Source organism: Arvicola amphibius, chromosome 6, assembly GCF_903992535.2.
Source record: "Arvicola amphibius chromosome 6, mArvAmp1.2, whole genome shotgun sequence".
Classification (NCBI taxonomy): Eukaryota; Metazoa; Chordata; class Mammalia; order Rodentia; family Cricetidae; genus Arvicola; species Arvicola amphibius.
In genome coordinates this window covers 25,182,479-25,208,093 of record NC_052052.2, presented here as the reverse complement: position 1 = coordinate 25,208,093, position 25,615 = coordinate 25,182,479, and the positions used below count along the sequence as shown (strand labels likewise).

General features: G+C 46.6%; 2 protein-coding genes across 4 annotated transcripts in view; both read left to right on the top strand.

Annotated features, from left to right (window-relative positions):
• Window positions 1-3,844, top strand: part of Zmym6 (zinc finger MYM-type containing 6) — a 45,452-nt gene extending 41,608 nt beyond the window's left edge. For all 3 annotated transcript variants that reach the window (XM_038333625.1, XM_038333624.1, XM_038333626.2), the window contains one exon: window positions 1,900-3,844. In XM_038333625.1, coding sequence (XP_038189553.1) covers window positions 1,900-3,728 — 1,829 coding nt within the window. In that variant the 3' untranslated portion in view covers window positions 3,729-3,844. The remainder of the gene's footprint in view (window positions 1-1,899) is intronic.
• A 1,782-nt stretch (window positions 3,845-5,626) lies between these two features.
• Tmem35b (transmembrane protein 35B) lies at window positions 5,627-8,962 on the top strand. Its single transcript, XM_042055289.1, is given in 4 exon segments — window positions 5,627-5,833; window positions 7,145-7,176; window positions 7,178-7,263; window positions 8,232-8,962. Coding segments are annotated over 4 exon segments (642 nt in total). The 3' UTR covers window positions 8,549-8,962.
• The last annotated feature ends 16,653 nt before the right edge of the window (window positions 8,963-25,615 follow it).

Below are 25,615 nucleotides of genomic sequence, written 5' to 3'. Positions count from 1 at the left end.
GCCCAAAGTTGTGTGTGTGTCGAATTCAGAGCTTTGTGTTGATCACAGAGCAATAGCCCAGTTTTTTTCATTTTTGACAATAACCCTATCTCACAGACTAACCAAAGGGGCTTCTGAACATTGGGGCTCCTCCACAGACCCTGGGTTAGGCCCAAACCACACCTAGATACCTATTTTCACAGAGATCCTTTATTAAGCAGGCAGAAAAACAACAGCAGATGGATGACCTTACAGGTGTAATTTTTAAGAGGAGAAAAGGGGGGGGGGCTGTGTTAGAATGGGATAGGATGTGGTGGTAAAGGAGATAGGGAATGAGAGAGAAGGGGACAAGAAAAGGGGGCAGGGGTATTTGTCCCAGAGGAACAAAGGACTGCCTCTGGAGAAAGGAGAGACTGATGTGGCCCATAGGCAAATGGCAGTTTATAAAGGTAAAATGGGAATCCCCGTGTTAGGATGAGGTGTTAATTTTAGATGAGCCAAAGGAGGCTTCTGATTGCTGGACTTCAATACTTTGACAGCTGGACCTTGGTAGTCAGCCTTAGGAGGAAGAAGTGGCAAACTAAAGGAGTGAACCTTGGTGACTAGTAGGAATGTAACCTAAAGATTTTTTAGCAAGGCAGAGGGGATGAGGGAGAAGAACAAAGCCTGCCAGAGCCATGCTCACCATGCTCAAGCTGGCCAGGTCCCTTCCCTAACCTATATGTAAAATGCCCAGTCTGGAGCTGGTTGTCATGGTGAGGTTACTGTCCTCCTAGCTATTTGGGAGACTGAGGCAGGAAATCTTGAGTTCAAGGCCAGCTTGGGCCGCACACCAAGAGCCTGTCTCTAAATAAATAGATAAAGCTTACTTGCTAAAAGTAATCATTGATATTTTACATAGGGTGCCTTTCCTTTGGTAGGAGTCAAAGAAAATTCTTGAGCAAATTTGATCATCTTATATTCTGTTTAAAATGATACTGTCACTATGTGCATCAACTTCTGTACACCTCCACATTTAAAAAGTAGTAAAAGATCTGTGATCTGTGGACATCTGGTATGTGTGTGCTTATTTTTTTTAATTTCTGGATTAAATATGGACTACTTTCTATGTACTGTTGTAAATTGCTTTGTCATTTGACATTGGATTGAAAACATCTTACATTGATAAAAATGTACACACTGAAATTCTTCTTTGTCTACCTGTCCTCTCACTGTTTTTGTTTTTGAGATAGGTATCTCATGTAATGTCACAGGCTGATCTCAGACTGGACATATAGCTGAGGATGACCTTAAGCTCCTGATCTCCTGCCTTTGCCTCCTAAGTGCTGGATTCCAGGAGTGTGCTACCATTCCTAGCCCTACTTAGGAATTTTGTTGTATTTTATTTTGTTGTGTTTTATTTTGTACTTGTCTGTACATGCTTGGGAGCATGCCACAGTGTATATGTGGAACAGCTTGTGGAAGCTGTTACATCATCCACCTTGTCAAGCTTGGTAGCAGGTACCTTTGCTTGCTGAGCCATCTCACTGACCCCTGCATTAAGATTCTTAAAAGAGCCTGGCGGTGGTGGTGCACACCTTTAATCCCAGCACTCAGGAGGCAGAAGCAGGTGGATCTCTCTGAGTTTGAGGACAGCCAAGTCTACACAGAGAAGCCCTGTCTCTAACCCCCACGCCCCCAAAAATGGCCTAGATGGTAGTATACACAGTACAATCAAACTCCTAAGATTGGCCTTTAGATTTTATATGTAGTATGTTGGTTTATATTGGTGCTAAGGATTGGATCCAGGGTGACATCCCAGATAAAGTGCTACCACTGAACTGTTCTCTAACCCCTAACGTTAATGTTAATCCATCTTGCTAATGGAATTTTGTTCAGGTTTTCATAACACAAGTGTTCATATTTAAATATTTCCTTCAGATTTACCTCTGCCAAATGGGGAAAATGAAGAACCTGATTCTCCACTTGCAAAGAAGAAAAGAGTGGACTTTATCCAGACTTGTGATGCAGAATATATAAAATCTGGTTTTATTATCTGTTCTGAATCAAAGGAAAGTCCACCAAGAGCACAGTGTGTCATTTGTGGAGAGATCTTACCTCAAGAAAGCGTGATGTCAGTCAGTCTCTCTAACCATTTGAAGGCAAAACATTCTGAATTAGAGAACAAGCCAGTTGACTTTTTTGAGGAAAAATTACTTGAAATCGAATGTCAAAACAGTCCTTTAAAACAGTGTTTACTAGTTGAAGAATCACTTGTGAAAGCTTCTTATTTAATCGCTTTCCAAATTGCTGCCAGAAAGAAGCCGTTCTCCATCGCTGAAGAATTAATTAAACCGTATTTAGTAGAAATGTGTTCAGAAGTTTTGGGTTCAAGTGCTGGAGACAAAATGAAAACCATCCCTCTTTCCAGTACCACAATTGGATGCAGGATCAACAAGCTGTCTGCAGACATTGAAGACCAGCTGGTTCAGAAGGTCAGAGAATCCCGGTGGTTTGCCCTTCAGATAGATGAGTCATCGGAGACCTCAGACGTCACCCTTCTCCTCTGCTATGTTCGCTTCATCGATTATGCATGTGGTGATGTGAAAGAAGAATTGTTATTTTGTACTGAAATGTCTTCTTCGAGCACAGGTCTTGAAGTGTTTGAGCTCATAGATAAATATATCGATAGTAGATCTCTGAGCTGGAACCATTGTGTTGGTTTCTGTACTGATGGGGCCACAAGCATGACTGATAGATGTTCTCGTTTAAAGTCAAAAATTCAAGAAGTTGCCAAGAATGCAGTGACATTCACACACTGTTTCATTCACCGCGAACACTTAGCAGCAGAAAAGCTATCTCCATGCTTACATGAAATCCTTTTGCAGTCAGCACAAATTTTAAGCTTTGTAAGGAACAGTGCCTCAGATTCACAAATGCTGACAACTCTGTGTGAAGAGATGGGATTGGAGCATGTGAACTTACCACTTAATGCTGAAGTTCGTTGGCTCTCGAAAGGGAGAATTTTAACAAGATTATTTGAACTGAGACATGAAATTGAAATACTTTTAAATCAAAGGCATTCAGATTTGGCCAGATATTTTCAAGACAAGGAATGGGTTGCAAAGCTAGCCTATTTAGCAGATATGTTTTCACTTATAAATAAGTTAAATTCTGCTCTCCAAGGGACCATGGCTACTCTTTTCAATTTGTATAACAAAGTCGACATATTTAAGAAAAAGCTAAAAATGTGGGTGGAGCGCACACGAGAGAATAATTATGACATGTTTCCTTTGTTTTCTGAGTTCTTAGACTCGTCAGATGTGAGTGTGAGAAGCACCACTGGCATTATTGTTGAGCACTTAGAAGGACTTGCTCAGGTTTTCCATGACTGCTACCCCCCAGAAGAGGACTTACGTTTGGGAAATCTGTGGCTCGTTGATCCCTTTGCCAGTCACCAGAATAACAACCTCACTGACTCTGAAGAAGAAAAATTAGCAGCATTATCTTTAGATACGAGTTTACAGTCAGCTTATAAATCAATGTCTGTAACTCAGTTTTGGGTAAGCACAAAGACAGGCTACCCAGAACTCCATGAAAAGGCGGTGAAGCTCTTGCTGCCCTTTTCCACCGTCTGCCTCTGCGATGCCACCTTTTCAGCCTTGACTGCATCTAAACAAAGGAACCTGCTGGCTTTTGGTTCTGCCCTAAGACTTGCAGTCACCTCATTAGTTCCAAGGATTGAAAAGTTGGTACAGGAAAAAGAGTAGTATCCATATTGCTTATCGTCAGAGTCTTTAATTTTGTGTTAAATTTTATATAAGTATCCTAAAATACATTTGCTAATGTATTTGTATTTTCAGTGATTAAATGTTTTAATAATTTTTCCTTTGTTGTAGAGGGATTTAAGAGTTATGGAACTTAAACATAATTATGTATAATTTTAATAACACAAGGGAGAAAATTTAGCCTTTATATTGGTGATTGCTTTTGGAGTTTCAGAGGAAACATCTTGCTTAGGGAGTTCTCCAAGAGACCAGGCCAACCTGCTTGTCCCAATATATCAGTTAGAGGTAAGCACTGGTGAAGGCCAGAGAAGGACTGGGTTAGCGGAGCCGGGTTGAGGAGAACGGGTTGACTCCGTGATCCCACCTCAGCCCTTTGTTTTGTTTTTGTTTTGACAGGGTCTTTCTACATAGCCCTGGCTGTCCCAGAATTCATTATGTAGATCCCATTGCCTCTCCCCATCTCCCCACGCCTCCCTCCCCCAGTGCTGGGATTAAAAGTGTTGGACACAGTGCTGGACTCCCACCTTAGTCTTGAAGAGGCTGACAGGGAACAGGGAAACAGTTGAGGGTTGGGGTGTTCCTGACAGTGGGTCTTCTTGGTGCAGCTAGTAATCTGATTGGAGAAGTTCCCAGTGTCGTCGCTTCAGAGGAGCAGTCTGGCTTTTCTAGGGTGCAGCCTCACCGTAATGGCAATTGCCCTCATTTAAGCCTTGCCAAGCTCCCTGTTGCTTGGAGCAAGTTTTGGTCCTTTACTGTACATTATGTTTATGGGTCAGTTCTGGGTTTCCTAGAGTTCAAAGTAATTACAGGAGAAAGTGACTCAGGAAGGAAGTGGCCAAACAGAGCTCAGGGGGATAAAGCAGAGTTAAGTTAGGGCAGCCACCAGTGCTCACTCCCCTTTATGACCAAGTGCACAGGAACCAGAGGCCCACGTCATAGTATCATGGCACAGTTTGACTGTTCAGTTCGCTCTTAAAAAATGTGAGAAGTTTTAGGCAGCCAAGCCAGCAGCCCTCAGAAAGTTACAGATGGATGGAAAGCAGATCCAAGCAGGTAGGTGCCCAGCAGGAAGTAGAAGCAGCAGCAGCTTTGGGGGCTCCTCTTGGACCTCTAGACCAGGACTTGGAATTTTTTTGTGGGGAGTTGGGGCTTTGCAGTGTAGTCATTACTGGCCTATTCTTGCTATGTAGTAAGTCCATGCTGGCAGTGAACTCTGGGCAGTCAAACCTCATCCTTGTCCCATAATCCTGTTGGGATTGCAGGTGTGCGTCATCACGCTTGGCTGTAGCCAACGTTCATAAAAAGTCAGATAGTAGGTATTGTGTGGCTCATCCAGACAATGTACAAAAGTACTATTGGCCAACATTCCTTTATCCGTGCACACTGAGATGTTATTTTTATATAATTTCCAAATGTGAAAATTCCTTGAATATTGTTTAGTCATTTTAAGATTATTACTAATAGTATTAATCTCCTTTTTGGTGTGTGTTAGAACCAAATACTCGACAACTGGCCAAATTTGACCCTTTGTTTACTGATCTGGGCAAAACATCTTTCACATTTTTCAGTTGAGCATAGGTGAACAAGAAAAACTTGTAGTTACTGGTTACTGCTTTATTGCGCATTAATTGTATGGTTCAGTGGTGTGCAAGTATCTTTCTCAAGGCCAGTGTGCAACTTCCTTACAGGAGCTAGCCCAGAGGCCAGAGGCACACAAGGCTGGGTGGTGTCAGATCCCTCTGGCGCAGGGTGGCCCCAAGGCCAGGTCTTACAGATCAGAACCGTCAGAACTGGACTGCTAGCTGGGCTTACCAAGTTTGAAGAGAGGCCTCAGTAGGCGGGTCTTGGGGTCCTCCTAGGACAGGGCTGGGCCTCCTTGGATGGGTCTGGGGGGCCTGGCCAGGAAGTTCGGAAGTTTGGAGCGAGCCAGGTGGGCTGAGCAGAGTGACTGCAGTCTTCTGGCAGGGAGGGAGGAGCTATGGCTTCACACTCACCGGTCTGCTAAACTCTTGCTGCTCTCAGCCACTGGCCACTGTGTTGAAACAGATGGTGAGCAGCGCAGGGGCCCTCGGGGGACTGATGGCCCAGTGGGCCCTTCCCACATCTCCAGGTGGGAGGGGGCGGGACTTAAATTTCTGGCCTAGCATGCTCTCCAGGCCAATTTAGAGCTGTAGAAATGGTGGGACCAAGGGATCCAGGAGGATGAAGTGGGAGTGTGACTGAGTACGCTCCCCATCCCACATCACCCAGTGTTCTAATTTGAGGGAGGCACATGAGGCAGAATTTTAAATTTTCTTTATTTTCAAGATGGTCTCCTTACTGGGAACTCACTATAAACTATACTGGCCTCAAACTTGCAGAGGTCCACCTGCCTCTGCCTCCCAAGTGCTGGGATTTATGGCTTGCACCCCTGTAGAAATCTCCTTTTATAAGCTTAGAAACTAGTCCTGATGGTAAAATGTAATTTGCCGAAAGTTAACACACCTAGTCAAACAAGGCCCAAAGTAGACCTAACCTAGACCCCACGGGGTCCTAGGAAATCTGGGATGGAATCCTAGAAATCACTTGAAAGTCCACCGATCCTGCCAGGCACTGTGGAAGACCTATGTTACCTCCTCCCAAGCTTGCATGCGCTTCCCTCCCCCAACCTAAGGTGGTGGGTTTTGAGGGGCAGATATGGTAAGAACCAGACAGTTTAAACTCTGCAAGTGTCTTACCTGTGGCCCTTGGGCCACATACTCCAGGATAGCTGTCAATTGTAGCCCAACACAAAATTGTAAATTTAAAACGTGGTTTAGTAAAAATTTCATTTGTGGGGTTCTGGAGCAACTATGTAGATGACATTGTATCATGTTGTCAGAAGATTAGATGCTCTGGAGGGCAGAGGAGAAGAGGCCTAGCTGCTGTCGGATCATAGGAAGCAGTCCTGCGGAAAAGGTCTGGGTAAGATGGATTATGTTAGACCCCTCCTCTGTATCTGCCACAGTGGGACCAGGACATGCATAGGAGATTGAAAGTGGAAATTAGCTTCTTTCCATCCCACCTCTAAATGTTCAGTGTAAAGAGAAACCAGGCCTGGCACAAAGAATTAGTCTTTCCCAGGTTCTGGCTCTAGATGGGGAGGCCCAAGCCCTGTTCCCTTTCCTGAGATCTGAGGCAGGGTTGTCAGCAGTAGAGAGGTCTGGTGAGGAGAGAAAGCCGTCTCTAAACTTGTGGACTGTCTGCTCCCGATTCAAAGGTCAGTCCCATAGGGTGGCCCCCTCTTCACCTGACTCAACCTGGATCTGGCCTCTACTTGTAGTGGCTTTGTTAGGGGAGCTGATGACAGGCGGAGGCTACACCTCCAGGCACTGCATCTTTGAGGAACCCAGCTGACAGGCTTTCCCTGCCACTCGTAGAGAGCCTTGTTCGAGCGGTTTGCTGAGGCGTTTCATTGCAGTTTTCGGCTACCAGCAAGATCCTAGAAACTACCAAACAGCTGTGGGCTGGCTGGAGCTGCTGGCTGGAGCTGCTGGCTGTGGCCCCACCCGTGCCACAAAGAGATCAGTCTCCTGCTTATGGTGGGTAAGAGGGCAGCTGGGGTCTCCTGGGGATGATAGAAAGATTTAGCTCTTCCTCACTGCTGCCCTCTTTTTTTCTATGGGACCAGGAACACTTCTGCTCGGCCATAGCTTCCATAATACAGGGACTAGGTGTTTTTGAAATGTCACAGAAATGTCCTTGTAATACAGTAACATGCTTTCCCCATCAGTTCTGTGACTGCACGGTGTCCCAGTATGAACATGTAGCGCAACCCCGAGAGCTCACTCCTATGTCCTCACGCCTGAAGGGAGTAGAGCAGCAGCTGCCACCTAATGTATATGTATCTGGCGCAGGGGTTCTCAACCTTCCTAACGCTGTGGCCCTTTAATACAGTTCCCCATGCTGTGGTGACTCCACACATAGAATTACTTTCATTCTTACTTCATAACTGTAATTTTGCTACTGTTATGAATCATAATGTCAATATCTGTTTTCCGATGGTCTTAGGCAACCCCTGTGAAGGTGTCATTCGACCCTGAAATGGAGTCATGGTTGACAGCTTCTGATCTGTGGATGTGGGAGCAGGCAGCAGGAAAGCTAGAGTCCCCTGACCAAAGAGGCAGAGAATGTCTCTAGAACGCACTCTGAGAAGCTCCGTTGGTAGAAGTGCCAACATACAGACAGACAGCTGCTGCTTCCAAGGCTGGACACTACTGTTTTGCATCCCCTGGCCAGTGTTGACACTAAATCTTGATTTCTAAAGTCTTCCGCATTTTGAGATTATTACCACATTTCCGTCTCAAGCCCCCGAGTCCCCTTTTGAATCCTCCAGTAGATTTAGGATTATAAAGAGTTGGGGGAAAGTTGGTTTCCATATCCCTGCTTGACTCTCCCATGCTCAGGGACTTGCATTAGCTTTCAAGGCTTCTGATTCTTTGTCTTGCTTCCTGAAAGGGGTGTGAGGGGTATTTTTAATGGGAGGGCCTGGGCTGGAACTCCTGAGCTCTTGGATCTGGGTGTGCATTCTTTCTGTTCTAGGGGCTGTCTTCACTTTGGTCCTGGAAGAGTTGCTGAGGACCTACATCCCAGTCGTTGTCTGTCTAGGGCTCCTGCTACTGCTGGATGCCTGCCAGGTCTTAGCTCGGACTAAGACAGTGGTCAGATGCCCGAGCAAGAAGATCCTGGTGCAGTCGGGAAGCCTGGCAATTGAGTCTTCATGCCATGCTTTACCACAGCAGGAACAGACATGGCACACTGTCTACCACTTTGTTAGCCCATAGTCATTCAGTGTAGAAGAGACACCTTGTTTAGGTCCCAATCTCCCCTCATAACTATGCTGCCCTGTTTTGAGTGGTGTATTAATATTCTTCATGTCATGTGAAAACGGGAAATAAGCAGAAAAGAAGCTGAAACCCCTCCAAATTCTAATACCCCATAAATAACCATTTCATTTGGTGTAACTTTACCTGTTGACTTTTTCTGTGATTGTAAACAGATTAATTTTTCTTTAATGAAAATGAGACAGGATAGCCTACCCTATTGTCTGCTGTTAAGATCTAGTGTTCTGCCAGGCAGTAGTCGTGCATGTGTTTAATCCCAGTGGTTGTGAGGCAAAGGCAGGCAAATCTCTGTGAGTTCGAGGCCAACCTGGTCTACAGAGTGAGTGCCTGGATAGCCAGGGCTATACACAGAAATTCTGTCTGGACAAACCAGAAATAAAAGATCCAGTGTTCATTAACATTCCTTTGTATTTGTATCGAGGTTAGTGGGAGTGCATGGAGCTGAGGATGAAAAGGTGGCTGAGGTGCTAAGAGCACCTGTTGCTTTTGCAAAAGACCAGGGTTCAGTTCCCAGCACCCACATGGCTGCTCACAACTATCCTAACTCTAGTTTTAGAGGATCTGACACCTGGCCTTCTGGAGCACCAGCCATGCACATGGCACATATATCCGTATATACATGGCCTTGAGCACACACACACACACACACACACGAAAGCAAAACACTTATACACATAAAATAGTGTTTTTTAAGGATGTGTTCAACTTATTCCACTTCCTCCTGGCCATGAGGACTGTCTAGGTTGCCCCCCCCCCCTTTTTTTGGTTTTTCAAGACAGAGTTTCTCTGTGGCTTTTGGAGCCTGTCCTGGAACTAGCTCTTGTAGACCAGGCTGGTCTCGAACTCACAGAGATCCGTCTGCCTCTGCCTCCCGAGTGCTGGGATTAAAGGCGTGCGCCACCACTGCCCGGCTTTTCCCCCCTTTTATTGTAAAGCTCACTTCCACATATTTATTGCCTTTCCCAAGAAGTAAAGGTGCTGTCTCCAAAAGCATTCACATCTAAAGCATCCTTGAAAATTTCCAAGTTGGTGCTGCAGAGTGTCAGTGTCTGATTTCTGCCTGTGCTCACCTCAGTCCCTTGAGAGATTTCTTGCCATTTCTCTAGTTTACACTTTTAGAACTGACCGGCACTTCTAAGTGTCTAAGTGTGTGTGTGTGGGGGGGGGGGCGGGTAGTGAGGAAGAGGGAGAGGCGAACATGCATGGGAACAGTGTTAGGTAACCTTTGCCTGAGTCCACTGGAGTCCTTTTGGGAAGTGGTGTGTCTTCCTGAGGGAAGACCATGAGGGATAGAATTAATATTTTACAGTTCCGAGTGTGAACTCTTGTGATGGGCAAACACAGTACTCCTGAGCCTGACCCCTAGCAGTCCGAGGCTAGGTCTGTGCTAGACTGGCCTTGAACTTTGTTATCTTAAACAAGACTTGCACTTGAATCCTCCAGCCTCAGCCTTTCCAGTAGCTGGGATTACAGTAGCTGGACCTGTAGCAGGGCCAGCTGGCGTTATCTGTGCATATGTTTTGGCTACCTCCCTATAAGATGCTTTGGGTATAGGAAGATTAGCTTTAGGGAGCACACAGAGGTGAAAGTTGCATTAGTCCATTTCATACTCAGTACTGAATGGGCAGTTCCTGCTGTGCCCTCACCTGCATGAATCCCAGGTGAGCTCATAATTCTTAATTGGATCTTCTTGTGTCTAAAGGCAAGCACAGTGATACACTTCACTTACAGCAAGGATAGAGAACTAGATCATTGGATAGTTTGTTGTGTGGTATTTTGTTTGTGTTCTGACAAAGCTTGCCTGGAGATCAGAGGGCAGAGCTAGCCACTAGTTAATCATAGAAACCAGGCAGTGGTGGCACATGTCTTTAATCCCAGCATTTGGAGGTGGAGACAAGATCTTGGCCTCTTGGACTGACTGACGATGGAGACAGGTAGTAAACACTGATGGCCGCTCCCGGTTCTTTGATCTTCCAATTTCCCCCCAATATCTGACTCCTGGTTTTTATTGATAAGACTAATTAGGATCACACGTCAGTAGTTCATACATTATGTGACAGTGTCACAACATTAAGAAGGAGCTGGTATTATTTGTAATAACCAGAACCTGGAAACAACCTAGATGCCCCTCAACTGAAGAATGGATAAGAAAAGTGGTACATTTACACAATGGATTGCTACACCGTGGTTAAAAAAAAAAAATGACATTTTGAAATCTGCAGGCAAATGGATGGATCTAGAAAAAACCATATTGAGTGAGGTAACCCAACCACCCAGAAAGACAAATATAATATGTACTCACTCAAAATGGCTTCTAGACTTAAAGCAAAGAAAAACCAACCCATAATCCACAACCCCAGACAGCCTAGACAATAAAGACGACCTTAAGAGAGACATACATGGATCTACATAGGAAAGAGAAAAAGACAAGATCTCCTGAGTAAGTTATGAACATGTGGGTCATAGGAGAGGGTAGAGGGGGAGGAAAGGAGGGGAGCTGAGAAAAATATATAGCACAATAAACACACACACACACACACACACACACACACACACACATATATATATATATATATATATATATATATATATATATATATATATATATATATATATATATGGGGGGGGGAGGGGTTGGTGAGATGGTTCTGGATAAGGGTGATTGCCACCAAGCCTGATGACCCGAGTTTTACCCAGGACCTACATAGTGGAAGGAGAGTGCCAACTTTGAAAGATTGTCCTCTGACCCCCACATGCTCTGTGGAATACACATTCTCTCATAGTCTTTCCTTCCTGCCCTCTCTCAAAGGGGTCCAGAGATGATTTAGTTTTCATGTTGGTTATTTGGTCTGCTTAATGAAAACGTCAAAGACCAACATTCTTTCAGCTTTCAATATGCTGGCTACTGTCTTCCGAGTCACCAGATAGCTGCAGTTGCTCCAGGTGGTGTATTTGTACATAATATGCAAGGGTGACTAGAGAATGGAAAGTTCTCTTGGAAAACCCTAGATCACCCCTTGTTTTTAATTGGCCAGAATGAAGTTATATTTTCATTTATACACCGGTCATTGATAAGGAGAATGGAATTCCAAGAATGGACTAAGATTCACCTATTTTCATCACCAAGAAGGGAGGGATTAATAGTGTGTGTGTATGTGTGTGTGTGTGTGTGTTTCCTGTTTATTTACAGAATACAGAAAATGCACCTGGTGCATAGTAAGTGTTCATCAAATGCTATTATTAAATCTCTATTTGTTCTACCAATGAGAATATGGGTCTGGAAAGACTGTGCCTATGTGTCAGAACTGAGACTAGAACTAAGTTCTGATTGATTGCAGAACTTATGTTTTTTTCAATGCTTCAGCTGCCAAGATGAAAATTTACAGGCGCAAGACCTGGGATGACCTACCCAATGTGACTGACCGTTCCTTGCTTTCCAGAATTGGCAGCGTGCATGAACATTTTAGAGCCCATGAAAGTAGAGCCAGGAGCTCCTGGGACCCCAGCCTCGTACAGTGCCTGCCCCTGCCAGGATGCCATACCCAGCCAGGACATCAAGTGAAACCTCTTGCAGCTGGCATTGAGGGTGCCTGTTTACCAAGGCAGATTAGTAATTATGAACTCCAAAGCATGGCTGCGGGGTTGGCCCAGCACCTGTGGGAGAGGCAGGGATGGAAGAATGGATAAGCCACCTGGTTTAGAGAAGCCATTTGATTGACAGCAGCAGAAGCATCATGATCCCCAGCAGTGCCTTGAGGAGCCCAAGGAGCTGAGCTTCAGGAAGCCATAGCAGAAGTCTAAGACAGTTCAGCATAGCTTCCAGCTCCTTGACCTCCTATTCCCAGAAGATACTCCCATGTCTTGGGGTCCTGGCAGTGCCCCCACAAATCCAGCATGCAGCTGCTTCATCTGAGTTCTTGCCTGGCTAGCTATTGGGCCCATTCTTCGTTGTCACATTCCGGGGCTGGCTTAGGAGAGTCTAGGATATGTGAGTGATGGACGGTATTTGGCTCAGCTTCAACCTCTTAAAGCCAGGATCCCAGAGCAAGCCGTAGCAACTAAAACAGTGAGAGAGGGCTGGAGAGATGGCTCAGCGGTTAAGAGCATTCATTGCCTGCTCTTCCAGAGGTTCTGAGTTCAATTCCCAGCAATCACATGGTGGCTCACACCCATCTGTAATGAGATCTGGTGCCCTCTTCTGGCCTGCAGGCATATATGTAGGCAGAATACTGTATACTAAATAAATAAAAGTTAAAAAAAAGAATACCTTCTTTTAAAAAAACAGTGAGAGAAAGGGATGGCGTGGTGGCATGATAACCAGAAGAGTGTATGTAAGTGTCAGAAACAGCAGGAAGACATTGGCTTATGTGCACACCCCTTTGGGAGAGGGGGAGACTTCACCTAGATATTTTTGTGTTGTGTTTGGATTGCTCGTGTGGGCGTGTGCATTCTTCTGTGCATTGCCTCGAAGGGACAGAGGCTAAGGTATGAAGTCTCCACCCAGTTCAGCCACAAGACATCAAATATCCCCCTGGGGCAGTCATACCACCATTTTACAGCAGCCTCAACAGGGGCGGGCAAGGCTGAGAAATTACTCCAGGACCTCATGGCAAATGTGTCTGATTCCCAGGCCTGTGCCGTTCTTCCTTCTTATCCAAAGTGCTGAGTCTAACAGGGCTTCCTTGGAGGTCTGAAGACTATGAGGCCTTTTCAGCCTTCCCGAAGGAGCTACAGGTAGTTCTAGAGTCTCCCAAGGAGAGGAGCCCCATCAGAGCAGGCCAAGGCCGCTGCAACAGGCCTGCCCGCAGTCCCTCCGGCACACTTCTCCCATCTCTGCCTTCCCCCTTTTGTCACTGATCTAGGAAGGGCTGAGAGGCTCTGTATCACAGAGTGGTCTTCCGTCACACAGCTGTGCCCCACATGTCTGACCTGTAGACTACCTGTGAGCTGCCTCCATCTTCCCGGTCAGCCACCAAGTCTGGAAATCGCCATGTTCTCTGGGACTCTCATTCCCCACAGCTTGTCACCAAGAACTCTGAAACCCACCCTCTCCTCCATGTCTCCAACAGCAGGTACCCTCTCTCATGGGCTGCCTTGTCTCCAGAGTACCTTCCTTAAAAGGACAGAGGGAGAGGGGGCTGAAGTGGGAGGGGATATGAGAGAGGAAGGCTTTTGGTGACGAGGTTGCCTGTGAGCTCTGTTCCTCGGTTTAGGGGATGTGGGTGTTGGCAGCTGCCCGTGGGATGAACTGGCTCTCACCGGCAGTGGTCCTGCGTGAGTCATCAGCCTGCACTGCTTCTGCTCCATGTCATGTCCTGCACATGCTCAGCCTGCCCATGGGCAATCTCCAGTTGTGTGGTGCTACTGGTGGGAGACCTGAGCCACCTCCAGCTTCTCAGCCTCCTAGCTAAGAAAGCCCTGGCCTACCTGCCTCACCCTACTGCCATTACCTTGGTAGGATTCAGGGTGGAAGGACCTAGGTTCCAATTCTTCGTTTTTGTTTGTTTTGTCTTATTGTTATTTTATTTTAGTTTTTGGAGACTTTCTACACAGCCCTGGTTGTCCTGGAACTCACTATGTAGGACAGGCTAATTTTGAACTCACAGAGATCCACCTGCCTCTGCCTTCTAAATGCTGGAGTTAAATATAGGTGTGCACCACCACTCCCTGCATAAATGTCGATTCTTAAGTGACCCTGATTATCAGTGTAGTTGTGTGGCCATGAATGTTGGGCACAAACAAGGAGCTGAAAGCCTAGGTACGGTGGTGAGAGCACTCAGGAGGCAGAGGCAGGAGAATTGCTGAGAGTTCAGGCCAGTTTGGGCTATAGAGTTCCAGGTCAGTCTGCATTAACATCAATGTGAGGGCGATTGAGATGGCTCAATAAGTCAAAGTACTTGCTGCCAGCTGCAGAGTCTCAGGACGAACCTTCCTGGTGGGAGGAGAGAACCAACTTCCTCAAGCTGTCCTCTGAACGCCACAATAGGGCTGTGGTATGTCGCGCGCACACACTGGATACATGGAAAGCTTCAAGAACCCAGCAAGACCTAAAAGCAGAACCTCAAGGGATGGATGGAACATTCTTTGAGTCCTGTATGGCCTCTGGAGTTGACCAGCTTGGAGATGTAAGTTATATACCAGTTGTCTTGGATACCTCTTGGGATAAAACCCCAAATCCTTGATGTGACATACAAGGCCCTACTTGGTCTGGCTCCTGCTTCCCTAGTGATCTGTTTACCTCCTCTTCCTGGCCGCGTTTCGTTTCGTGTCTTAGTCTCTGGAACATTCCACATTCCTACCCTTCTAGTACTTTTGTACCTGAGTTGGTGTGAAATAATCTGTCACCTTCACTAAATCTTATCTCCCCATCCTTACTTCCCGAGAATTAACTTCTAAAGGGAAACCTTTCCTGACTCCCAACATGCAGGCACATGTACACCCACACAAACCGGATCCAGTTTCATTGCCTCGTTATTATTCTTTCTCACAACTAATTAAGTCATTAACTGGGCAATAGATTTTTTTTTAATTTACATCAATCCATAAGAAATTACCAGTTTGGGGGCTGGAGAGATGGCTCAGAGGTTGAGAGCACTGACTGCTCTTCCAGATATCCCGCGTTCAATTCCCAGCAACCACATGGTGACTCACAACCATCTGTAATGAGATCTGGTGCTCTCTTCTGGCCTGCAGTCATACATGCAGACAGAACACTGTATACATAATAAATAAATATCTTTAAAAAATTTTAAAAATTGCCAGTTTTGTGGGCTCCCGAATGTTGGATATTGACTATTGTATTTTCATTTAATTCAGCCTAGTAGATGCCATGTTTGTCTTGCTTGGCACATTATTTCCTGTGCTTGATACTGCGTCTTGCACACAGGAAGACTCAGTTTCAGGTGAGTGAATGAAATCTGGATAGCATTCATTTTGAAATTGAAGGACTTAGATATCCTGGTGCCCGGTCACTCCTCGAGTGTTCTGGGGTTCTACAGACTTGCCTTTCCCTGGTGCATTCCTGACTCAGAGTGGGGATTACCTGCATCTCTGCCATCACCGCCACTTCCAAGACTCTTGTGCCATGAAGTGGTGGTTAACAAGCTCCAGCCTTCCCTTGGGCTGACGGCACACGGCTTCAGCTGATCTGAGCCTTTCTCATGGTGCACGTCCTGCCTGTGGCTCTGCCTATAAGGCTCTCTCTCATCTGTGCTTGGACAGCTGAGCCATCTGCTCTACGTGGGGAGCAAACTGCTCTCTGCTCTTCGCCATGTGCTGGAAGTCCCGCAGCAGAAGTGTTTCAGTCCCAAGGAGTTCCAGCTTAGCAGGCGAGAAACGCAAGCCCGTGTTGCCAGTCTATCACTCAACGCCTCCCGACTGGCCCTTTCACTGAGTTTGCCTTCTAGTGATAAATTCAGTGAATTCCTCCTTCCCTTTTTGATATATTAACCTCTCATTGCTCCCTTATTCCTTCTTTAACTTGTTTCTTTATGTTTTAAAAGTAACACATGTGCACCAGAGTAAACTCAGAGCAACAGAGAAAAATGTAAGCTGCAGAGTGAAGGTCCCGCTGTGGTAGCCAGGGTGTGTAGTTTATGTGTGTGCATGCATCATTCCAGATGTTTGCCATTCCAATCAAAGGCACAGGACCAGTTTTTATCAGAAAGCTGCAAATGGGATAGTACTAGAAGGCACTTCCGTAATTTGCCTTCAATTTATCTTGTGCAGCTCCCCATATCTACACGCGCAGGGCTCTTTTTGTTACACGCTATCCATATTTTACTCAATTGGCCCCCACAGGTGGACATTTGTGTCCATTATTTAACTGAAATAAACAATGCTGTGTGAACGTCCTTGCTCACAAACCTCTGCGTTTTTGTAAATTTATAGGACAAAGTCCTGGCAGTGAAATTGCTGTGTCACAGGGTAGGCGTGTGCAACTTAATTGTTTAAGGACATCACTACACTGCCTCCAGAAAACGCACTCACACCTTTAATCCCAGCACTCGGGAGGCAGAGGCAGGCGGATCTCTGAGTTCGAGGCCAGCCTGGTCTACAAGAGCCAGTTCCAGGACAGGCTCTAGAAACTACAGGGAAACCCTGTCTCAAAAAAAAAAAAAAAAAAAAAAAAAAAAAAAAAAAAAAAAAAAAACACACTCACAGTCACACCCCCAGTATGTGACAGCGTGTCACCGCCACTGCATTGCCACGCCCTCACTAGCGCTAGTGATGTCCACCTGCCTTCCTCAGGCTGTGCTTTCGTTGGCGCTGTGCCAACTTGCTGTTACTGTGAAGGCTGGAGAGCACTCTTGCCTAGGATGCACAGGGGCCTGGGTTCCATCCCCGGGGCGGCAAACAAAACAAAAAGAAATCGACAACAAGCTCAGGTAGTGGAGATAATTAACTTAGAAAGAGAAAGCAGTGAACGTGCACTTTTAGAAACTTTGTCTCGTGGCTCATTTGGCCCGCTTGCACTTAGGGCTGTGGTCAGGCAGCTTATCATGGAGGAGGAGCATATGGCAGAGTAAAACCACTCGACTCGTGGCCAGGAAGTCAAACAGAAACAGAAAGACAGACAATCAGGGACTCATACTCCCTTTCAAGGGCCCACTGCCAATAACCTAAAAACCTTCCTTCAGACCCCATCTTAAAGGTGTCACCATCTTCTGTGTGAGTCAGCTTCCCTTTACCGCATAAAAATATTTGAATGACTCAGCTTGCAAATGGAAAGGTTTATTTTGGCTCACAGTTTGGAGATTTTGGTCCATGGTTTGGTGGTCCTGTTGCTTGGGGGTCTATGGCGGGACAGCACGTAGTGACGGGCAGGTCTGTGGCGGGAAAAGTATGACTGGGAAAAACCTTTCCCCTATGAGAGAAGATTGAGAGGAACCCCAGGAAGACCTTTGAAGGGATCCCCAATATCATAGCTCTTACTTGGCCCCTACCTCTTAAGGTTCCCATCATCTCCTAAGGGCACTGTGCTAGAGCCCTCATCTTTAAAACACGAGCCCTTGGGAGATATCCTAGACACAAACCACAGTCCCTGCCAACAGTGCCACACTGGGCAGCAAACCTCAACACGGGTTGCTCTAGTTTACTTTCGATGGCTGTGACAAATGCCGTGACCAAAAGGAACTTAAGGAACAAAGCATTTATTTCAGTTTACAGGTTAGAATCCATCAACAGGGGATGCCAGAACCAGAACTAAAGCAGGGACATGGAAGAAGGCTGCTCAACAGCTCGAGGATGGCCTGGGATTGATCTTTCTGCTAGTTTTCATATGTATATTTGTATATATAAGAACTATACACACACACACACACACACACACACACACACACACACATATATATTTGGCTTTCTGAGACATTGTTTCTCTGTAGCTTTGGAGCCTGTCCTGGACCTCCTTCTGTAGACCAGGCTAGCCTCGAAGTTATAGAGATTCACCTGCCTCTGGCTTCTGAGTGCTGGGATTAAAGGCGTGCACCACCATTGTCTGGCTTTCTTTTATATTTTTAATATTTATTTATCTTATGTGTATGAGTATTTCGCCTGCATGTATGTATGTGTAACATGTTCATGCCTGGTGCCCACAAAGCCCTTGGGTCCCCAGGATGATTGTGAGTCATATGGGTGCTGGGAATCAAACCTGGGTCTTAACTGCTTAGCCAACTCTCCATCCCTTTAAAAGAATTTGTGTGTGTGTGTGTGTGTGTGTGTGTGTGTGTGTGTGTGTGTTTGAGTGTATGCATGTGCACCGTGTGTGTGAGCTTGACATCAGAAAAGGGTATCAGCTCCCGTGGAGCTGGAGTTGCAGTGGTTGTGAGTGGCAGTGTGGCTCTCCAATAGAGCAGTGAGCACATTTAGTTACTGAGTTATCTGTCGCCCTCTGCTGGCCGTCTCATACAATCTGGGCCCATCTGCCTAGGGCTAGTGCTGCCTACAGTGGACTAGGCCCTCCCACACCAGTTAACAATCAACAAAATGCTCCGTAGACGTGTGCCTACAGGCCAATCTAATGTTGGCAATTCCTCAACTGAGGTCCCCTCTTCCTAGGTGTGTCGAGTTAACCACCAACACTAGCCATCGCTGGGGTCTCGGAGGGACAGTTCAGGTCCAAACTGTAGCTGTACCTCATTCTTTTACACAGATCTGAATATGTCTTTCTCCCAGCTTTGAACAATTAGCTGTTTTTATGTCTCTTTTCCTGAGGATGTCTCAGGCCCTTTGGTGTGCATTTGGAACCTGGTGAAGCAGGCGTGGGAAGAGGAGAGCGCTCATCTGTGCCCCTCACATCAGCCAGTGCTTAGCCCATCTCGCTTGTTGGGAGAATGAAATGAGAGCCGCAAGCACACCACTAGACCAAATTAGTATTGTTAGTTCTCAACCCTTCCTTGGGAATCAAGCTGCTCATCCCAGCATCTCAGCCCAAGGCCAAGAGACAGCTGAGGCCACCCCCCCCCCCGCCAACATCCTGAATTCATTTACTCATGTCCCGATGAATTGCTCAGCCCCACAGGCCACGCAAGGCTGGGTCTTTGAGAAATGACCTGGCGTCCACACCAGGGCCAGCTGAATCTCCTGAGGCTGAATTCAATTCTGTCCGAACAAAAAATGATTCCTGTTGGCCTCATCCATCCCTGTGGTCTTGTACTACCGTGCTTTTGATGTAACATTTCCTCCAGCAATGTAGTCAGTTTCCATTGGGAAATGTCCAACTTAGTCTTCTGGGTCCGACCCAGGGAGGAAAAAGAACTTGAGAGTCAATTGCCTCTGGGAGGTCAGATCCAGTGGAAAGAAATCCTCTGGCTAGAATTACAGTGTGTGGGGCCCCTCCTCCCTCCAGGTCTGCTCAGGAAAGAAGGGGTGGGATGAATACCCGGCGGTAAGAGCCTGAGAGAGGATGGCAGACCGTGGACCATGGGGCACTACCAGTCCTTTGAGACTTAGCCCTCAGACTTCTTCCAAACTTTCACACATTTGATCCAAGACCCTGCTTCAGTTCAAGGAGAAGAATTTGGAGTCAAAGTTGCTGCTTGATTTGAGGCTGGACACTCCTTTCTCAGAATTCATGGGAAACTTACCTGTCCATGTCTTCAGTAGCTGCCAGTCAGATCTTTTGAATTCCTGGTTCATTTGAAGATCCAGGAATGTTCAGTCCCTGCCTTTGCCTATCCAGGCAGTACGCCCCTGTAGGAGTGGACGTGGTGTGGGTAAACTGCTCATAGGACCATAGCATAGAGGATGTTAGGCACCAAGGAAACCCAGAACAAATGGCTAACCGAGGTGCCTATTAATGTATCAAAGTGGAGCTGGGTGTGGTGGCACAGGCCCTTAATCCCAGCACTCGGGAGGTGGAGGCAGGCAGATCTCTGAGTTTGAGCCCAGCCTGGTCTACAGTGTGAGTTCCAGGACATCCAGGACTACACAGAGAAACTCTATCCGAAAAAAAAAAAAACAAACAAGCAACAACAACAAAAAGAAAACCAGAACAAACACATCAAGACAGACATTGGCTACCAGGCTCCATCAGCGTTGCAAGTACCTGTCACAGAGTCCCGGCTTCTCTTGGCACTCCACACACACACCTTATCCCCCTGCTTCCCACCCTAAACCTCTCCAGTCCCTGAGCTTTGCTTCCTTCCCTTTAGCTTCTGATTCTCGTATATCTGAGCCATTTTGGCCATACGATCTTTGGGTTCCTCTCTTGGTTCTCTTGGTTCTTCTCTCCTGGTCCTTTCTCATGTCCCTCTCCTCTTCCTCTCTTGCTCTCCCAGACCCTGTGGTCTGGTCTATTCTAACGGCTTTGTTCGGTCTGGACTCTTCCAGAGCCGCAGGCTGTTCTCTCTCTCTCTCTCATATCTACAATAAAAACCTTCTCAATCCTCCCACAGAGCAGTCGCGCCCTCATTTCCGTTCAGAGAGAATGAGGCTCCTCCTGTTTACTGAGCTGCTCTCTCCTTCAGCTCAGCCAGAGGCTAAGTGCCTGAACCCAGCCCAACACTATTCTTTCTTTAAATTAAAAAAAAAGTTATGTCTGGGTATGATGTGTGCGAGCAGGTACACACATCATAGCACACATGTGGAGGTAAAGCAAGCATTTTACCCACCAGCCAACTTGCCAGTCCCCAACACTACTCTTGTTCTTTGCCATACCTGCTACACACGATCCCTTGGGCCTGTCTGCCAGTGTGGCATCCTTCGTGACCCTGCCTGTTCCTGCTAGAGGCTCCCCTTTTCAGTTCAGGTCCCACCTATTGCTCTGGCCTCTGTAGAGACCTGCTGGGTCTTCTCCCTTTCTCATTAGGCCCCAAGGCTCGCCCCTTGCAGCTCATTCTGTTTTCTTTTATTTTTTTCGAGGCAAAGTCTATTATATAGCCCTGGCTGTCCTGGAACATTACCATGTAGGTCAGGCTGGCCTTGAGCCCAGAGAGATCTCCTTGCTTCTACCTCCTGAGTGCTAGGATTAAAGGTGTGCGTTCCAGTGTGCTGCCGCTAGTTGACCCCTGCCTCCCTCTTTTCTGGCCTGAGGTGTGGGATGTCTCCTCCTCTGAATCCTGTAGGCCTGTAGCTACAACTGTCCTATTAACCCTGAGGCCACCTCATTGGACTATATTCCAGCTCCAGGGCTGTGACCTCCTATCCAAGACACTCATTCCTAGCACTCGTCCTAGCTGGCTGTCCCATAGCATGGGTGTCAACCACCTAATCCTAACAGGAGATCCTCCTTAAACCATGCTTCCTAGTGCCAGTTCTTAGCAGGTCCTGGGTCTGGAAATGTACTTGTCGCTGGGTGCTGCTCTCAGGTGAGTCCTGAGTGCTCTTGGGGCCCTTGGCAAGAGGACAAAATGGGGGTTCACACCCGAGTGTGTAAGCATCTAAAAGCGATCAACTAAGCTTACACATTGTTAGTTAAATTGCCTTCCATATCCCTGCCTTGACAAATACACCTTAGTAATGACAAAACATACGGGTAAAGCTGTGCTTTTCAGGCTGAAAGTCAGCAAATTATCGGAGATGACTGAATTCAATTTTACATGTTGGGTTTAAGCATTGTATGTGGGTCATATGTGATAGATTATTATCATAGAAAGCATAACATATTTTAATTTCATTTTGTAGTTCACCATCATTCATAATGTAAGGTTTTTTTAACCATCCCTTCAAGCCACATTTATATTCATACAAAATGCCTCCAGATCATTCTTTTAAATTTCAGCAATGAACTATTTTATATATATCAGCAAATGACAGTTAACTACTAAATCGTTCAAATCTCTCTTTAATCAAGACTACACCTCACTCTGCAGTCTCCATAGAAATCAGTTTGAGGGTTGGGGATGTCCTTTAGTGGGTAGGGTGTGTGAAGCCACAGCTTCCATCCTGGGTCCATACCAACTAAGCTTGGTGTGTCCGCATTTTCCTGTGGTGCCCGCCCTGGAGTGGTGGAAGCAGGAGGACCAGGAATTTAAAGTCATTATCAGCTGGATTGTGAATTTCAGGTCAGTCGATATGAGACCATGTCTTTAAAAGGAAAAAGCAAGAAATTAGTATGTGTTTATCTGATGACCTGTGGGTCTGTGATGATCCATGTGTTGGTGATGACCCGTATATCTGTGGTGACCCGTGTGTCTGTGGTGACCCCGTGGGTCTGTGGTGACCTGTGGGTCTGTGGTGACCCCGTGGGTCTGTGTCTGTGGGTCTGTGGTGACCCGTGGGTCTGTGGTGACCCGTGTGTGTCTGTGGTGACCCCGTGGGTCTGTGGTGACCCGTGGGTCTGTGATGACCCCGTGGGTCTGTGGTGACCCGTGGGTGTGTCTTTGGGTCTGTGGTGACCCGTGGGTCTGTGTCTTTGGGTCTGTGGTGACCCGTGGGTCTGTGGTGACCCATGGGTCTGTGGTGACCCGTAAGTCTGTGTCTGTGGGTCTTTGGTGACCCGTGGGTCTGTGTCTGTGGGTCTGTGGTGACCCGTGTGTCTGTGTCTGTGGGTCTGTGATGACCCCCGTGGGTCTGTGGTGACCCGTGTGTCTGTGTCTGTGGGTCTGTGGTGACCCGTGGGTCTGTGGTGACCCCGTGTGTCTGTGGTGACCCGTGCGTCTGTGTCTGTGGGTCTGTGGTGACCCGTGGGTCTGTGGTGACCCGTGCGTCTGTGTCTGTGGGTCTGTGGTGACCCCGTGGGTCTGTGGTGACCCGTATGTCTGTGGTGACCCCGTGGGTCTGTGGTGACCCGTGTCTGTGTCTGTGGGTCTGTGATGACCCCGTGGGTCTGTGGTGACCCCGTGGGTCTGTGGTGACCCGTGGGTCTGTGGTGACCCGCGCGTCTGTGTCTGTGGGTCTGTGGTGACCCGGTGGGTCTGTGGTGACCCGTGCGTCTGTGTCTGTGGGTCTGTGGTGACCCGGTGGGTCTGTGGTGACCCCGTGGGTCTGTGGTGACCCGTGCGTCTGTGTCTGTGGGTCTGTGATGACCCCGTGGGTCTGTGGTGACCCCGTGGGTCTGTGGTGACCCGTGCGTCTGTGTCTGTGGGTCTGTGGTGACCCGTGAGTCTGTGGTGACCCGTGCGTCTGTGTCTGTGGGTCTGTGGTGACCCCGTGGGTCTGTGATGACCCCGTGGGTCTGTGGTGACCCGTGGGTCTGTGGTGACCCGTGGGTCTGTGGTGACCCGTGGGTCATTGTTGTTTTCACTTTTGTTTTGTCTTTTGGCACCAGGTCTCATCATGCAATCCTGCCTGACCTGGAACTCGCGGAGATCTGCCTGCCTCTGCTTCCCAAGTGCTAGTTTTAAAGGCGTGTGCTATCTAGTGAGTTTTACTCGTTGTCATATACATATTTTCCCTTTGTTCTAGTTACTTTATATTTCATTGACGTATCAGTTTGGTTGTATATTCTTTTCTTTAAAAAATTTTTGGTGTGTGCATTTTCACATGTTCTCCCATGAATCCATCTTTGTGAATTCGAGCACACACATGTGCCATGAAGCATGTGTAGAGGTCAGGAGGATAACATCCAACATAAGCTCTCACCTTCCTCTTCATTTGAGACAGGGAAATCTATCAATCAGCAAATAAGGATAATTTTTGTTTATTTGTTTTTATTGCACTATACATTTTTCTTTGCTCTTCTCCCTTTCCTCCCTCTCCCCTTTTACCCTCTTCCATGACTCCCATGCTCCCAATTTACTCAGGAGATCTTGTCTTTTTCTCCTTCCTATGTAGATCCAAAACATGGATACTTTATGTGTCATTATACAATTTATTTATTTTTATCTTGTGTGCATTGGTGTTTTGCCTGCATGTGTCTCTGTGTGAGGGTATTGGATCCCAGAGTTACAGACAGTTTTGAGCTGCCATGTGGGTGCTGGGAATTGAACCCAGGTCCTATGGAAGAGTAGTCAGTTCTCTTGACCTCTGAACCATCTCTCCAGTTCCTCATTATAAAATTAAAAAATTTTTTTGAGATAGGTTCTCCCTATGTTGTCCTGGCTGCCCTGGAACTGGCTATGTAGACGAGGCTGGCCTCAGACTCACAGAGATCCTCCTGCCTCTACCTCCTGAGTGCTGGGATAAATGTGTGCACTGCCATGCCTAGCTTCATTACACATTTTTACCTAAGGTCTCTAGGAAGAAAGAATCATTAGCATTCAATACAGATAGAAGCAAAAAAAAAATTTAAAGTTTCAATTTTTTTCTTCTGTTTTAGTTTTTCAAGATAGGGATTCTCTGTAGCTTTAGAGCCTGTCCTGGAACTTGCTCAGTAGATCAGGCTGGCCTTGAACTCACAGAGATTCTCCTTCTGCCTCCTGAGTGCTGGGATTAAAAGTGTGTACTACCAGCACCTGGCAAATCTCAGATATTTTATTACCCTCAACAACCAGCAGTCTGAGTGGTTAGATAGCATCCTCAGTTGTGCGGTAGACTGTCGGCATTCTGTCCTGGGGTGTTAGAGAAAAATCAGAGATAGACTAGGCTCCCTTAGCATTCAATTCAAATAGTCGCTGTTTCATAGATCAGGAGCAAGCCAAAGCAGGAAACCAACTGTAAAACTTCAGCTAAGGAAAAAAAAATATATCAATATGATTAGAAAAAATGCAAAGTCTAATATTCCATTTAGTTCTTTTTCGGAGGGTTGTTAGATTGCCAAGTTCTTCTGGGAAATCAAATCATGGCGAAAGCCTGGAGCACATATGGAAAAAGTACAACATCTAGAAGTAAGAGACGTAGGGTGAAACTGTCAGCTCCACCGTGTCTCCATGGAGCCCTTTGCAAAGCTCGCCCGTCACAAGTCCAGTTTGCTCCCGCTGCAGGAGAGCCAGAGGTCATCAGGCCTCTCAAACAGTGCTTAGAATTATCAGGGCGTCTACTGGGGTAACCCTGCCAGCTGCGGTGGGAGTAATGTGTGAAGGTCAAATGCTCATCATCCTGAAGATCTCCTCTTTAATTCTGAATCCTCTGTGTCTACAGGGAGAGAAGAAATGCACGATGACAAGGTATCGAATATGACAGCTGAGCCCTGGTCACAGGCTCAGGACAGGCATGAGATTTCATTCACATCAGGATACTGGGACGGGTGTCTGGGTAGGGAAGATGTATTTACATTTATATGTATATTTCCTCCCAAGTGAAACAGATAATGGAACGTAACAGAAAGAAGCTAATTATCAGCACAAATGTCAGCAGTGGAGACGTCTGAGATTCTGCACTGTAATTTATCTTGTGCATTAGGAATTTTAACTAAAACAAAGGGCTGTGCTAAGAAATACCTTCCTCAAGCCAGTTCAGGGGTATGGCCATTCTGAAAAGCCTATTGTCAACACAAGACGAGACAGGCTTAAACAAACAGGGCCGTGAGCTTATGTTCTTCCCTAACAGGAATCTATGGATTTCCATGAGAAGAACAGAGAATGTTTTTTAAAAGGATCCAGAGTTGGGTGTGTAGTTCACTGATAGCAAACTCTTTGGGCATGTGCAAAACCCTGAATTTGATCCCCAACATGAAAAGTAGGTGTAGGG